General features: G+C 42.4%; 1 protein-coding gene across 1 annotated transcript in view; it reads left to right on the forward strand.

Annotated features, from left to right (window-relative positions):
- GALNT9 (polypeptide N-acetylgalactosaminyltransferase 9) overlaps nucleotides 1-17166 on the forward strand; it is a 132973-nt gene that overhangs the window by 46292 nt on the left and 69515 nt on the right. The window contains exons 3-5 of the mRNA XM_039724811.1: nucleotides 1091-1257; nucleotides 2992-3166; nucleotides 13422-13619. Coding sequence (XP_039580745.1) covers nucleotides 1091-1257; nucleotides 2992-3166; nucleotides 13422-13619 — 540 coding nt within the window. The remainder of the gene's footprint in view (nucleotides 1-1090; nucleotides 1258-2991; nucleotides 3167-13421; nucleotides 13620-17166) is intronic.

Raw genomic sequence — 17166 nt, forward strand, 5'->3', positions numbered from 1 at the left:
TGGTCTGTGGTAAAATTTATCTATCAGTGAACAGCACAAAAGCAAATTGTGAATGAGGATGTAGCAGCCTAGTAAGGCAACATCTGAGAGGGAGCAGACCTGTTTGCAGATAATTCAGCAAGTGCAGGCCTGTACAACAACAACCACCATGTGTTTGTCACTACTGCACAAACTGGGCAGCCAGAAAGGGTGGCAGGCGCTCTCTCTGTGGGCAAATGCAAAATCTGCTTGGCCAAATGCTGGTTTTAAAGTTCTGCTGCAGTTGTGAGTTAGCAGCAGAGCTGCTGGAGGTTCCCCGTGGAGCACAGCCAGGGTGTGCCATTGTTGGCCTTCTCCAGGTTGTTTTGAGCAGAGTCATTGACAGTCCTTTGGTTTTCAAGAGGTGCTTTTAACCTCACAGGGAACAAGAGCTGCTACAAATCTGTGTGCATGCACACACCCTGTGTTTTACACTGGGCTGATGGAGAGGCCTGCTCCTAACCAGGCTGATTCTTTTTAGCCTTTACCACATCTTTCCTTGGGGTTAGAATGCTGCCTTGTGAAGGCTGACCTAGAACAGAGGCTAGATGAAGCTAAAGAATAAAACAGGGATTATTAGAAGGCCTCAACGGATCCACCTTGGGCACCACAAGAGCCCAGCCAGGGCCACACCCAAGGTGAACCAAAATGGTCACAAATGGATGACTGGTCACAAGGTCTCTCACTTCTTTAAGTTCTGGTCCATTTTCATATTGGAATTAATTGTTCAATTAGAGCTTTAGCTTATGAAATCTCATCCTTCTTGTTTTTCTCTCTTCAGTCCACATTGTTTATGTTCTTGGGCTTGAAATTTAGATAATTTTTCCTTGGCCTCCAGCTAGAGAAGGAATTGTTTTGTCTCCTTAATCTGTGAAGAGAGCTCACCATCCCCTATTATGGAGCTCAGAACTACACACCAAAGCAGCACAGAATCTGAAAAACATAAAAGCTAAAACCTCAAGTATCAAGAAAGGACAAAGTCTGCAGATGGAGAGCAAGGAGAGGAGGATGCTCTTCAGTCTGTTTGGCCTGCCAGTGGCTGCTTGGGTTTTAATTGTGTCTTTCTGTCCAGGTGCAAGCAGATGACCTACCCAGAGGACCTGCCCCAGATCTCGGTGGTGTTCATCTTTGTGAACGAGGCTCTCTCAGTCATCCTGCGCTCCGTGCACAGCGTGGTGAACCACACCCCATCCCACCTGCTCAAGGAGATCATCCTGGTGGATGACAACAGCGACAATGGTGAGCTGCTGTCACTCTGCCTCTAAGCACGGTGCCCCGTGTGATTTCTAGGTGTGAAATGTAAATGTGTTTGTTGATCAGAGGGTTGATTGAGCCATTTGAACAAAGCTGTGAGTAAATATTGACTATTTGTATAACAAATAAACATTATGTGGATAAAGCCTGTTGATTTCATTGAAATCCTAACAGAATGAGTGGCATTTATGTAGGCAATCTTAACAGGACACTTTTCTCCAAATCCAGAGGAATATCATCATTATTAGAATAAAAGTTTAAATTCTGCTGCCAAGGAAAAGCAAGGCTACAGATTCTCTTTAAAGATAATTGCTACTCTTTTATATGGCAGTACATTGTTTCTTCATTATTTAATCCAAAATCCAAATATTGGTGAGCACGTAGGGTGCTATTATCAGCATATTTCACAATACATTCATGTTAGAAGATTCTCAGGATACAAGGGACTAGTGTTGTCATGTTTAAACTTGTACATTACACTTCTAGAACTAATTCATCTTCTAAAATCATATTTATTTCCAATAAGCCTAAAATTTAGCATTTCCTCCTCAGATCAATAGCTTTAAGTTCTTTCAGTTTTGAGTTGCTCTTGCTCTTCAAGATCCCTGAAGAGAAGGAAGAGCTGAGAGAAGAGATAACTCAAACAAAATTAAGTTCCAAACCTATAGATTTAAGAAAATGTTTATGCATTTCAGATTTCATTTATGGCAGTGTAACCTGTGGAGTAATTATGTGAGACTGCAAAGTGTTGGAGTCAAGGCAATCCTGAGGAGAATTGAGCTCATCATTTCTCAGTGAACTCTTATATGGCTTTTCTCTGCCACTCTTCTAAATAACTGGAGATTTATCAAGTCTTTGATTCTAATGATAATGATTCTACTGTCTAACATAGATCAGAAAAATGAGGTTGCTAATGCCTTGGAAGCTTTTACTAGTTTTTCTGATAAAGACATTTAAGCAAAAGCCACTTTATGAATAAGTTGCAGTGTAAATGAATTACCAAACTACATTGATTTAAAATAAAAAATAGAGAGAGACCATTTTGGTAATTTGCCTGTTTATAAGCCTCTTGAAATGAAAGCTGAACAAGGGTGAATGAGTTCTGCTCCATCTGTGATTGAATGCCTGAAAATGAACAAAAGAGAAGTCTATTTGAGATCTTCAATATCCATTTAGTTAAAAAGGAAAGAAGCCTGGTATTGAAGAATCTTAATTATGTTTAAGGGAAAACCCTGAAAATTAAGGGAAATTAATTGTGATCTGAATTACATCTTGACCCAAAATCCATTGAGGTTATTTTTCTAACTCCTACTGAATAACATAAATCAGGAAAAAAAGATCACCAGACTGGCATGTTAGACTTGCTTATGGTCAGAATTGCTCTTCCAGAGGCCTGTTGTAACCTAATGCAAATCATCAGAGAATCAGAATAGTAATTTTTTAAAAATATGTAGACAAACTACCTCTTCAACATGATACTCAAATCCATCAGGCCATATTAAAGCTGGGCAAGTCTCTGGTGTGTGGGGAATTTCTCTGGGCTGAAACCCCTGGAACTGCTCCACGCCTTGGCTGCAGAACTGGGCTTGTATCTGTCAGACTCACCAAGGGTTTGGGATTATTTAAAGACTCCTCTCCCTTTCTGTTGCAGAATAAACACAACATTGTAGGGCCTTTCTGGTTCTAAAAGCTTGTGTGTGTTTTGATTTTGTCCTGCAGTTGAGCTGAAGTTTAACCTGGACCAGTATGTCCATAAGAGGTACCCAGGCCTGGTGAAGATCGTGCGCAACACCAAACGCGAGGGGCTGATCCGAGCCAGGATCCAGGGCTGGAAAGCAGCAACATCCCCTGTGGTGGGGTTCTTTGATGCCCACGTGGAGTTCAACATTGGCTGGTGAGTGCTGGCTGTGCCCACAGGGACAGTGGCACTGGGGCAGGGCTCAGGGAGGGCTATGCTCAGCTGCAGGGATCACCTCAGCAAGCACTCCTGAACTGTGCTCCTGATTATTGCAGCATTGCTGACAGGCTCCTGCAATGGCTGCAAGACCATAAAAAAGCTGTTGTGCCTGGTCTAGCACGGCTCTGTGGAGAGAGAATTAATTGGAACCACAATGGGTGTGAAATCCCAAAGCAGTCAGATGGGGAGACACCATTAAGGAGGCTCTGGGCTGGAGGATTTCAAGTGCTTCTTTTACCTCCTTGTCATTTTCTATCATTTCTTCTCAGAACTTGAATACCAATCTGATTTCGTCATAAATTTTCTTGCATTTACATTTGAGGGAAACATTAAATTATTGCCTGCAATTTTAATAGGGCTTGAAATTAGCATGACTTTCCCCATCCCCTTTTGGTTTAATGGGCCATAACTGCATTTGGAATAAACCTTTGTAGCACCACTTGGTGGCCAATATTTGGCATTACTGGAAGTTGGGACTGTAGGAGCTGATCTGTACCATCAGCTGCAAAAGGACTTCTGGGACCTTCAGCATGTAAAACATGCATTTTCCAAAGATAGGCTGGTATTTGATAATGATGATGCAGAGTTATGGTGGAAATGATTATGCTCTGCAATTCTGGGAGATATCCTCAAATTAAAACTAAAAATAGCTGTACTTACAACTAGAGAGAAACTTAATTGCAAAGGAGTAGAGTGTTTATTTTTATATGTTCATGAATATCTTTATAAAATGGAAGATGCAATAAAATAAGTCTTGTAGTGCACCTGTTTTATGATCATCCCATTTTTATTCCTTAGGACTATGTTAGATTATAATAGCAGCTGTAGTAATTTTCTAGAAGCTTAAGAGCTGGTTTAATTTATTTATTTGCTTTTAAAGCAAGTAGATCTTTTGATTATTTTCAGACATTCATCTAGGGTAATACCAGCTATGAGACAGGAGCAGGGACTGGGGAGAGCATGCTCTGGGTGCTGTTCCCAGTGCTTGTCCTGCCCAAGCTGCAGTTTTGTGGGGCTTGAGGAGAATTTTGTTATCATTTTATAAAGACATTGAGATCTGACTGAGGTACTGTACCCAGGGACAGGATCAGGGACTGGGGAGAGCATGCTCTGTCCCCAGTGCTTGTCCTGCCCAAGCTGCAGTTTTGTGGGGCTTGAGGAGAAATTTGTTATCATTTTATAAAGACATTGAGATCTGACTGAGGTACTGTACCCAGGGAAGATCAGCAGTGGTGTCAGTAAGCAGGAAAGGGCTTTGTGGTTGCTTTGGGGTTTGTTAGGGTTTGTTTTTTTACTGTACTGCTTCGTCTTAATGTCAGAAAGGGTTGAAATCAGCAGAGCAAGAACCTGGAGTGCTCAGTAAATGAGTGTGTATATCCAAGACAAAAGGTTTGTGTTTTCTGCCCCCTGCCTGGTGCACCCTCCTCCCAGCAGAGCTCTCAGGTCACAGCCTGGCTCTGGCCCTGCTTGGGGCACTCGGTGATCAGTGGGGACAGAAACGTGCTCCAGGAGCCTCCTGTGCCCCTTCATTTCAGAGCTGCACCTGTGGGCTCGGAGTGTTCCCTGCTGGTGTTCCTCCTCTTTCTCCACTCAGCCCTTGTGTCTGCTCAGAGCCATCTCAGCCCCTGCTCCAGCCACTCCTCCTAGTTTTAGTTCTGTCCACCTGTGCACAGGGGGTTGCCTGTCATCTCCATTTTCATCTCATCTCCTTTGACTGGGAAGAACTGAAGTCCTTCCATCTGGACTGCTCTATTTTTTCCCACCAGGTTAGCACTGCCCCCACTCCACAGCCCTACAAACTCAGGAATCAGGTGGGAGTCTCTTGTTAAGGCTCTGCTGTTCTGTTCTCCCACTAAGTTGCACCTTGCATGCATATTTCCCCCATTTTCAATTCTTATTTATGTATTCAGAGGCCACATGGATTGCTCGCACTAAAAGCTGTCTATGGATTATTTGTGAGGCAATTAAAAAGAAGCCAATTCCTTTACCACAGAAAAGAGCATTTAGCTTTCTGTTTGGTTTGTGTTCCATCTAAAAGTCAAGTGCCTGCAGTGCAATTTAGTTTCCCAATCTATGGCTGCTTTACCTGCCTAATCAGTTGGCAGATTAATTCATAAAGAATCAAAGAAGGACTTCATCACTTTCTTATGAAATATGCAGGACTGACAACAAAACAAAAAAACTTCTTTAAACAATAGTGGCCCATTTACAGGTGGCTTTTTGCCTGATATCATACTATAGCATTTTATGGGCTCTCACAGCATTGCTCTCCAGGGACACTTCTTCTAAACTAAATTACAAGCTGGTAGGATATAAAAAAATACTCTGCAACCTGGCAGGTCAAATTAGCTATTGAATTATTTATTTTGCTGTGCTTAATTGCTGCTTTTTGGCTTCTCAGGTGTAGAAATATGTTATCTCAGAGCAGTGATTTTCAACTGACCTGTTCCCCTTAAGGCTTTTGATAGTGTGAGCCAATACAGCTGCTGTGAGAGTGGAAGTGGAGAGGACTGCCTGAAAGGGAGGCCATTGCTATTAATTCTCAAATGGAATTTTAAATCAGAATTACAGGGTAATGTATGTGTACATTTTGTTTCTAAAATTCTACCTGTCCTGTTGGAGTAGAACCTGGTCTGTTTTTAATGGTTGCTTGATGTCAATGGGAGTCAGCAACCCAGCAGAACCAAGAGGGAGGAAAAGCTGCTTTGCTTTCCTCTCTGGAGGTGTAGTTAAGCTTGTTTAGTTCAGTTTTCCTTCAGTCCTCTGAAGATTAGAGCATTCCTGCTCTGACTTTTGGGTTAGGTTCACCCAGCATGCCTGAAGGCACCCCAGTCACCCTGAGAGCAGACCAGCACATCCTGGATGCTGATTGTGTTGCAGAACATGCAGAGCATTGTGTAAACCCCTGTCTTTGAGAGATGGAAAGAATAACACGACAAGGAGAAGAGACCTTCCCTACAATATTGTCTGGGAGCAGGAAAGAGATTACAGAGATAGGGTGTTAATTCTCTGGGTGAGAAAAAGGACACATTGAGTGAAGGAGAGCAGAAATCAGTACGTGAAAGGCAGAAACCACAATATATTAGCAGCCATAAAGAGGGTGCTAGGAGCCATAAAAGAAGACATAATGATAGAGTATTATAGTTGCATTCTATCTTAGGAATTGCTTTTGCTCCTATCACAGAGGTATTATCAGAGCACTGAATGGAGTTATGCAGTCCTGTAGTAATTAAAATTTTGCCAGACAAAGGGTGAGTTTCAATAAGGAAGCAGTGAAGGAAGAGGATTTAATCAAAAGATTTCAACATACCAGCCAGACAGAGCCTGACATGAGAAAGAAAACATGAAATATAAGTTGAGTATCCATCAGATTGTGTCACACACATCCCATCTTTATGGATTATCCCTGAAGTTGTCAGTGTTTTAAAAATATACAAAATGGTGTTTTAATAAAATAGGAAGAGCTAAACATCAAGATCCCTAGGCCTGTGGATGATACTTTGCAGATGCTGCTCTATACTGTAAGGTGTAATGCAGCTTGTTGTGGTGGCCATAAGCAATGGATTCTCAAAAAGGTGTGTAAAGGAGAAGGGAAGTTGATTTCCTCCTGATCTTCTGATGACTTTGGTTATCCCAAGTACTCTGTAACAGATACATGGTTGTGCTGTCCTGGGGCAAAGCCACAGGGTCTTTGTCCCCCTGGGAGCTGCCTGGTAAATTTTCATGCAGTGTGCTGGAAGCCAATCTCTACCTGCAGGTAAACTCCCCCCTTTTCCAGCTCAGGTGGCTCTCTGGGGACATGACAAAGTCCAGGTGGCTCTTTCCTTCTAAATGAGAGAAGTGGTGGAGGTGAAATTACCTTTGAGCCCTTCTCCTGTGCAGTCTCTCCCCTCTCTGGAGCATTCAAGCACATCTCCCCTGCTCAGGATATGGTTCACTGAGCATCCCTGGGCTGAGGCTGACTGGGAAACCCAAATGAAAAGGGAAGGACATGTGTTTGTTAAGGGAGTTCTTCCTCATCCACAGCCTTAGGATCACTCTGGTAACTTAATGGAATTCAAGTTTTAGCTAGAAAACCAATATAATCTGAGTGGAGCTTGCAGCAGAAGCCACGTGGGCCTTTGGGATCCATGGCAGGGTGCCAGCCAACACACAGAGGATGTACCAGAAAAGCAGCTTCAACTATTCATCTACCTCAACAACCTAGAATGTTCACTGAAGCACCCTCATTGCTTTTCAGTGGTGCAGAAAAGAGCCATTGAGGTTTGGCAGCCAAAGAGCTGATCTTTAACTCTCCAGCAGGCCTTGGTGCTGCGTTCCCTCTGTTCCAGCTGGGGACTGGGGGGCTGAAACTTCCCTGGACACATGGGAATGCTGACAGAGATGTCAGGCAGGACAGATGGGGAAGTTCTATTAGAGACTGAGAAAGGGAGAATGAAATTGATTTCTTTTTTAGTTCTCTGAACACTTCTTTAGAGGAAAGGCATTCCTCATTAAATATTCTGCAGATGGCCTCAGTGAAGAATTATGTATGTCAGTAGATCTGCTTGTCTGCATCTGATAAATGTATATTGTCAATGAAATGTGAGGTAGCGTGTAAAATCATGCAAAATAAGCTTTCAGTTTACACAGCTTTCTTTTTTCTTACATTTCTCTGTTAAGTTTATACTTCATGGTACCTGACAGTGGTAGAGCCAGAGTAAAATACGGTGTTAAACCCAGTGAGCCATAAAATCTAGCAGATGAGACCATGTTGTCTTTCATTTATGTCTTATAAAGACTCTTCCCTAACTGCTTGCAAGAAGACGAAATTCTCATTTGTGAAAGCAGGACAAAGGCAGTTGGATTTTTTTAATGTTAGTTCTTCATTTTTTGTTGGAGTAAAAAGTAGCAGAGCGATAGTGGAGAAGGGGAAAAAAAAAAATAATAAAAAAGAGGCATGTTTATCTCAAAAGAACCCAGAGATCAGGGTATATACCCACCTGGGATAGGGCAGAATTGGAGAGACATTTCCCAGTGCAATTCCTGTCATTTAGGAAAGGATTAGCTTTTGAACAAATTTAGAAAAAGTGACATTTGGGCTGCAGGGAGGAATTTATTGACAAATGCTCATACAGCCATTCCAAGTACTGGAAGGTAAGGTCTGCTTCTCAGATGCTGCATGTTAGCAAAGCATCCCTGAAGCTGTGAAGGCCATTGAAGTGGCAGAGCTGGGCAGCAGAGGATCTGGCCTGTGGCATGCATGTGGATTCCCTTGGATTGTGAGCATTTATTCTGATGTTGTGCCTTTTAAAAAGTCTGCTTGAAGCCAGCAGGTGTTTTTACATATTTAAAAAGGTGAATTATATTATCATGTGCACCGAGGAGCTCATTACTAACTTCTTTTTATCTGTTTTTTATCTGGAAGAAGCTGTTCTTTTTAGCATTGTGACAAATCAGGCTTTCCCTTTGGCATGAATTCTCCAGCAATCTGATAAGGATGTAAGACAACACAGAGTTTTTGTTTGCTGTGGTTCCCCGTGGGGTTTGAGCTGCTCTGAATCAAGCCAGTGTTAAATACAGAATGCATATATGTTCAGAGATAGACTTACAATAGGATTAGAGAGGCCTATGTGATCACAGTATGGCCCCTGCCTTTGCTCTCAATCTTCTTACAGGCTTATTCTATACTCTGGCTTAAATTCTGCCTTCCAACTCTCTTCCTACCTGCAATGTTTATCTTGGGAGCATTTACTCTTGGAATCCCACAGAACCAGCGTTGCTGGAACTCCCAATAAAGTCATCATGGGTGCTCAACACCTTGGAAAATCCGCTGTTAATGAAGAAATCTTTCCACTGGTAGGCAAAAGCATTGAAGGCGTGTGCTGTTTAGTGATGTGCTCAACTGACTTGGACAAATCAAAGTGACTAAAATTGAAGTGAAAATACCCTTTAGCCTAGTGGAGTCTATAAGAGAACTAAATTTATTGTCCTTTCCTTTCTGGTTTTATCTGTTTACCAACAATCTATTCACAGAGAGAGGAGGACACTGACAAATACTTATTTTTAAAGAGGATGGAAGGGAGAGGATCTTCATATGTCACTCAAATTCCAGTCCAAATTGTCTGCTTGGTTTTTATTAAGTGGGAAAAAAACCCACTTGGATGATGTGAAGCACTACCTTTAAAGCAGAATCTTTTGATTATATTTAGTTTACTGAAATCCATCATGTGTATGAATATGCCTGGGAGAACTTTCCCTCTTGCTCCAGTAAATAACTTGTTAACAATGCATGCTGCTCTTTGCCCATAAAGTACCTTGACTCAGATACAAACTAGGAACCTAATATTTTTGCAGTGGAAAATGAAAAATGGAGATGGATCCCAAAATCCACATCTGGCTTATGCACCTAATCAGGCAGGGCTGAACCTGCCTCGCTGCCAGCAGTGGCCATGTGGAAAGGCAATCTTCCAAACACATACTGCAGCTCATCAGCTCAGTGTGTTGGACATCCTTGGACTTCAGAAACCTTTTCCCCCCTTATCCCTTCAGTCCTGTGAGCTGCCAGAAGCACCTGACTTCTGCAGACAGACAGCAGAAAAAACAAGCCAAAGTGGAAAAAAACATGGAAAAAATGCTGGTGTCCATAAAGAGGAGGGGTAAATCTACACGATAAAGTAGCAGTCTGAAATTAGGGGAAAAAATTAGAAAGTACCTGGAAAGATTTAATCATAATTCTTTTTAAAATCTGAAGCAATTACACAAAGCCAGAGTGACCAGGAAGGTTAACAAAGGATTTGATGAATGTGCAGCTCAGTTCAGCATTATAGAGCAACTCTGAAGCTGGGCTTTGCTAGCCATGAATAGCAATGAAACCCTCTCATATTCCATGGATTACTCAAGATAAGCAATGCAAACACTGTGCATTGCCCAGTCCTGTTCAAACTCCCAGTCCTCCTTTATTGGCCATTACCTGGGGATCTTGGCAGGCAAACAGCCCACCAGCAGTGCTGGCAGGGTCTGGGATTTGAGTGTTCCTGCAGATCTCACACAGATGAGCTTGGGCTGAGCCTCTGAATACCCCATTGCTCTCTCTGCTGTCTTTTATAGGGCAGGACAGGCTGTGAAATCTCTCAGGTATGCAATGTTTAATTAAAAGGCTCTCCATTCTGCGTTTTTGCTGAGAGAACAGCTCTGGCCTGGATTTTCTCTTTCTATCTGTGACTCAGAGCCTACTTTCTTACTTGTGGGTGTGAAAATATTTTGGAAATTAGGTGGCTGTGCAGTCTGTCCAGATACTCAATATTTCCTGTTCCTAACACATGCAGGGATGTGATTTGCACACATCTGGGTACCAAGAGAGCTAGGAAATCACCTCATGGGTGAGATGGGAGGTTTAGAAGATGAGGTTCCAGCAGTTGCTTTCATACCAATTGACTCCATATCCTTGGCATGGCGCTTGACTTCACCTGTAACTTGAGGGTAGAGAAATCAACTCTTGTTGAAGCAATAATATCTTAAATATTTACATTTCTTGAGTGCAGGGGACTTAAACAGAACATCCATCACCAGGACAAATGCCTCAAATTTCATGAAAGTTCAGAATCTGTGATTTCACATCAACAGGTTGATAGAAAGTAATGGAATTTTATAATGTATTTTGACCCCAGCTATTGTATTACACTCCAGATCCCCCTTGGGCCATTCAGATGCAAAACACCAAGTCAGGTGGTAATAAATGTGAGTCACACAGATGGGAAAACACAGAAATTCCTCAGGTGTAGAATTACAGGAGTAGTTTGGTGACAGTTTGTCTGAGAGCAGCTCCAGAGCTGGGAATGGATTGTACTTCATGTAAAGAAGAAAATTAGGTCCCAGGTTAGCATTTCCAAGACTCAAGTATTGGATTAACACAATCACAAATATGATTAAGGGCTGGAAACTGGTGTGACTGTTGAATATTTTCATCATATTATTTCTCTAACCATTATTTGGGATACACTTCAGCAGTCCAATTTTAAGATGTCTTGCAAAGTAGCAGGCTAAATTCCCTTTATATTCAAAATAGATTCCTCTGGAACATTATTAATCTCACCCAGCTTCAGTGTCTACATTATTATGAGAAGCATCTGACTATAAAAGCGCCAACCTCTGCCTCTCTCTGCTGAGAATGAAAGTTTGAGGCAATTACTGTGCATGTGGGGAGTCCACTGCAGGTATCTGACATTAAGGGAGAAGAAATCCTTATCTTCTTTCAGCTTTTCTATTACACAGTCTCAATCTACCCTACAAAGTAAAATACTTGGAAAATGAGCACCCCAGGAAGAGCTGTAGAAGGGACATGGAACCTCCAGGACAGTTTTGAATGTGATGGTTAAACAGTCTTACTTTGTATCAACATAAACATTAATTGGGGACTTGAGGATTTGGTGACCATGATGGTTAAACAGTTTTACTTTGTATCAACATAAACATGTCATTAATTGGGGACTTGAGGATTTGGTGACCAAAGAATTCCCACCAAGAGAGATAAAAGTAGTTTGGAAAACTCCCAGTCTTTCCTTGTTTGTCAAAGACCTGCTTCCAGAATCAGACAGTAGTGAATGACAGAGTTGGATTCTTGCAAAGGAAACCCAGTTACAGATTTTTGCTTCAGAAGGCATGCAAGCAGCTTTCCTGCTGTGCAGGGCAGGTCTGGAAATCAGACTTAATAAATTTGTTCAAGCCACGGGAGTCAAGCAAACAATGAGTGACACCTGTACCTGTTGTCTGGTGTTTTGAAATCCTTTGTTTCAGAGTTTAGAGGGAGAAGGAGAACTTTATACCCACAGGTTACTGTGTCCAGGCATGGAGTCACCAGACTAGTGATGGCATGTCCATCCTTCTGTATTTTCTTCTGCTGCTGAGCAGAGATAACATGATGGAAAGTACAAAGCAGATTCAGCTTTTCTGCATTTTCCCCTTCTTTGTCAGATTTGAAAGAGTTTTTCTGCTACCCACCCACTGGTTTTTAAAAGGCTTAATCTCATAAATATAATCTCATACTAATAATGGAAGTGGCTTATCCAGATCAGGTAGGTCACACTGGCTCTATGGGGGTGCACAAGTGTGGCCTAAACCCCATATGAATTGAGAGTCTGAACCATGCACAGTATCTTCTGCTGGCCTAAAAGAACATTTATGGTAACAGGCAAAATATGAGGTAACAAACTTGAAACCACAAAGGAGCAATTGTCTTCTGACCAACAGCAAAAGAAAGTGAGAAAAGATCAGTGTTCAAATCCTCCTACCTCTGTGAGTTGCAGCAAACCACCATTCCCTTAAAGATCCATGCGAGAGCTCTGCAAAATTTTCAAAGCACATTTCAAGGAGAAACACACAAAAGAGTGAACCAGTGGCTCTTTCTAATACTGCTTTGAGGAATGATTTCCACCCTTGTGTAAGTCTGCTACCTCTTTGGATCAGATTCTCTGTAAATTCATAGCAAACTCAGACTACCTTGGTCAGAAATGAGTGTTTGCACTGAAGCTTTTTACTTTCCTTTTGGGATGTAGCTTCTGTGGAAAGCACATTGATGTTTTAAAGCCTTTTGAAATGACTGAACATTTCCTGCAGTTCGCTGCTTTTGCACCATCTGGCACCTGAAATCTTCTCATCACCAAAGAGGTTTTAGAAGGCATAATGCAGCCACATTTGTCATTCAAACTAGATGTGATGGGGTCAGTCTTGGGAAACGGGATTAAAATCTTTGAGTAACCTTCAGATTCTTGCAGCCCCTGGAGTGTGTTTAGTTCTTCAGGCCATGCCAGCCAGTATTTAATAGCTGCCAGGAATCCTGGTGGTGTAGCCAGTAGGAGACCATTTAGCTGCTATTGGTGATGGTGTCTCTCAACATTTCTCCATTGTGAAATGAATTAACAATCTCCAGGCCTCAGAATAAGTATTTGGTTGAATTTTGTGTTGTTAGGCTGTGGCACAGCTTCACAGAGGTGGTAATTGCTGTGCAGGTGCTGTGTGCAGTGTCCCACGCCAGCTGCAGCCCTGCAGCGTGTGGCTGCGATCCGTACCCTGTCCCTCCCCGCCCTGCTCTGGCTTTTCCATCTCACTGTGCTGATGCTCGCAGCATCAGAAAACCTCATTTTATCAGCCTGCAAAGCATGCCCTGGGATTACAGGAAGGCTGTCAAACCTTGTGCTGTTCTCACTGCTCTCAGGGCGGAGCCGGCGCTCACGCGGATCAAGGAGGATCGCAAGCGGATCATCCTGCCCGCCATCGACAACATCAAGTACAACACCTTCGAAGTGCAGCAGTACGCCAACGCGGCCCACGGCTACAACTGGGGGCTCTGGTGCATGTACATAATCCCACCACAGGACTGGCTTGATAAAGGGGATGAGTCAGCTCCCATCAGGTAAATCTCCCCTGTGCTGTCACTTCTGATGTTTCCGTCTCGGCCGTCTGCCGAGGGGGAATTTAGGTGAACGAGTGTAGCCATGTTTCTCTTCACAGAGAAAAGCAAGGCACAATTCTTCCCAAGAATATTTCTGGGTTTCACATTCTCTGAACCTCAGAGAGAGAAAGAAAACACAAATCTTATCGTATTTTCTGTGCCTGCGTTGTGCCAAAGTAGAATGCAATATGGAGATTATTTGCCCAAAGTGATAGTGTTTTGTTTTCATGGCCTGTCCTGTGTGTGTCAGGGTTGTTGGCTGACAGTCATGAGATTCTGTGCAGTGGAGTGCAGTTGAGAGCTTGGCGGATCCAGTTTAGATGCAATGTAATATAGTATAGAATAATATAGTATAATAAAGTAATTAATTAGCTTTCTGATAAGAACTAGTCAGATGCATTCATCTCTCCCCCTCGTCAGGAGCAAAAATATCCACTATAAATAAGGCTGCAGGCTTTGTGCAGGAATAACAAAATGAGAGGAGTCAGATGCATTCATCTCTCCCCCTCGTCAGGAGCAAAAATATCCACTATAAATAAGGCTGCAGGCTTTGTGCAGGAATAACAAAATGAGACTGGGGAAAACTGATGGCTCCACAAAAGCTGTGGAAGTGTGTGCTGCCTTTCAGAGCTGCCCCACAATGAACACAAGTACTCTGGCTCTGAGTGTGTGCTTCAAGCATGTGTTCTGGCCATTAGTAGAATAGCAGGATACTTTTCATCTAACCTTTTATTTTCTAGTGGACTCTGGCCCATGGTGTGCATGAGAAACAAAGGAATTGTGTGTGTGGTTACAAAGAGGCTGTTTTAACTCCTGTGAGCAGCAGTCTTGGTCATCAGTCCAAACCAGAGCTTCCCAGGAGCATCACTAGGAGTTGTGTTTGAGAGCTGCTCTTTTTTTTCTTTTCTTTGTGGTTTTTTTTGGGGGTTTTTTTGGTTTTTTTTTTTGGTTGATTTTGGGTTTGTGGATTTTGGTTTGTTTTGGGGGGGGTGGGTTGGTTGGTTGGGTTTGTTTGGTTTGTTTGGGTTTTTTGTTTTTTTGGGGTTTTTTGGGGGGCATTTTTGTTGTTGTTTTTGGGATTTTTCTTGAAAACTTTGTACATGTTCAAAGTTTTTGTACTGGTTGAATTTTAAAATGAACCCACACCAGACCATGTAGTCAGTGTGTCAATTTACTTTTCCTTACAAGAGAACATTGTACATTACAGAAATGGAATTTTCTGAGGAAAGGCCATTACAGGAATTGTGGAGGTGTTTCTGAGAATTGTTACAGTGGGAAAACTGGAACTGATGTGCAAAGGGCTTTCTCTCCCCTCCATTTGAAAATTCACATCTCCTAGCCTTTCATCTCCAGTGCAGATGCTTGTCTAACAGCTCCTCTGGGACACATTGTGCTGGATAAAGGGTACTGCTGTTACCAACTCTAGAAATAAATGCTAAAAAATTTGAAGCCTAAGTATGCACTTTAGGATGCTCTTATTTTTAAGACTTCTTAAGAAGGACACAAATTACCAGCTCAAAGTCATCTTCATTTTCATGTATATAGGCATCATCTTAAAGTAAGCTAAAACTCTAAACTCTGCTGTATGGTCCCAGTGTGGGCTCTGGCAGAGGAGCTGATGTACTTCCCTTCCAGTGCAAAGCTTGAGTTGCCAGATCCTGAAAAGTTCAGCCAAGCACTTCCAACAACACACCACCTGAAAAAAATGCCAGTGATCTTTTGGAAGTGAAAAGACACACACACTGATCACATTTCCAAGTGATCAGAGGGATGGGGCCACCTCACAGGATCCTTCCCTCATGAAGAGTAATATTTTAATCTGTATTTGAGCAAGTGTTGCAAATTGTACTCAGGTTCATTCTCATGCTCTGTGACTGCAAAACAGAGCTTTACAGTAATATTAACCTTATTTACTGCAGGACAGCACAGTCCATCATCACTGACCTTTTGCTTGGCTTGAAACCTCAATAAGCAGGGAAGTAATTACTTAGGAAATCAGTTTTCCTGGATAACATACCCTGCTCACCTCACATTGTTTTAAAAGTGCAGATGTTTTATACCTGTTTCACTCATCCCTGAGAAAGTTTATTGATAAAGGAAAATTAATCATCCAAAGCTTTCACTCCTGAAGGGTTTTGTGCACTTCATGACTCACAATTTATATGTGAAATCATTGCAGTAATTTTCTCTTGGATTGCTCCAATATTTTAGTATCTTCTGTTCTGGAGACAATGATCACATAACAGATAACACTGAACTAAGAGGTTAAACCTCAGAAATAAAGGACCTGATTTCCCATGGACTTCCCTCAGATTTGCATTCAGGCTCTTGCTGGTGCCACACTGGCACTGAGTTGGGCTGACACAGGAGTGAACAACTCCAAACTCAAGCACTGAGCAGGGTTAAAATCTGATGCATATGAGTAGCTGGCTCCCAAGAGCAGTGATTTTATTCTGAACCTGAATGGAGAAACCCTCCAGTTCAACAGTGCACAAACTGCCCAGAGACAGATGAGACAGCAGCAGAAGGAGGAGAACACCCAACCCTGGCTGGCAAATATCAGGAGCACTGACACATTGCCACTGCCTTAGCATCTCTTCTGCAAATTGACAATTCCATGCCCTAAAATGCAGACACATCCACATGGAACCATGAACACTTCCATGTCTCCTGGGCACAAGTTCTTTGAAGGCAGGGATTCAGGAGAGCAGGGCATCCCCTTTATGGCCACACTGCACTTTGTGCTGAGGGACCTCTGAAGCTGTAGCACCTGGATGGATTTGCTAAAGCATTTGGCTGTTGTGTTGTTCCTGCCTATGCAAATATAATGTGATTTTGTGGCTTTTAAGTGATTTGCCAGTGTAATTATGGTAGTGGAAACAGTGACTGTGTGAGTGTTATTAATGAAAACAATCAGGAAGTCTGTCCATAGGAATGAGATTTGAAAGTGGTCATGGTGGGAACTTACTAGCTGTGGAATATTTGAAGTGTGTTTTCAAAAGGAAGGTAAAGTCAGGCTAGTGAGCAAACTTTTAAAAAAATTTCAGATGTGACTAGGTTTTGTACAGGTTTTTGTTTTGGAACTGGCTTTCCAAAGTACATATTGCAACCATGATTCCTGTTTCAGTCCACTTTGCAAGACAGCAACTGTGCACTTTGGTGCTGTTTGAATCCATGTGTCTGTCCAGTGCATTCATAAGACTGCAAAGCTGCTCATCAGCATGGAAACTGCAAGTCCATTTAGTCCTTGCTACCACTGTCCCTCTTAAGGCTTTGTTTGACACAGTTTTCAGCAGTCACTGGGTTTGGTTTGTGCCTCTCTGTGTGTTTTGTGAAAGAAAAGGCTGGTAACAAATAACCCTGTGACTGGTTTTGTGCTTGGTGTAGCTGAATACTTTCTGCCAGATCTCCAAAAGGATTAGAGATTTTCAGCATTAGAGAACATGTGTACCCTGGCATCAGTGAGGATCAGAGCCCTGGCATTTCTCCCGTTTGCACTGTATGAATA

The sequence above is a fragment of the Passer montanus genome, unplaced genomic scaffold (assembly GCF_014805655.1).
Source record: "Passer montanus isolate IOZ18808 unplaced genomic scaffold, ASM1480565v1 scaffold53, whole genome shotgun sequence".
In the NCBI taxonomy this organism is placed as follows: Eukaryota; Metazoa; Chordata; class Aves; order Passeriformes; family Passeridae; genus Passer; species Passer montanus.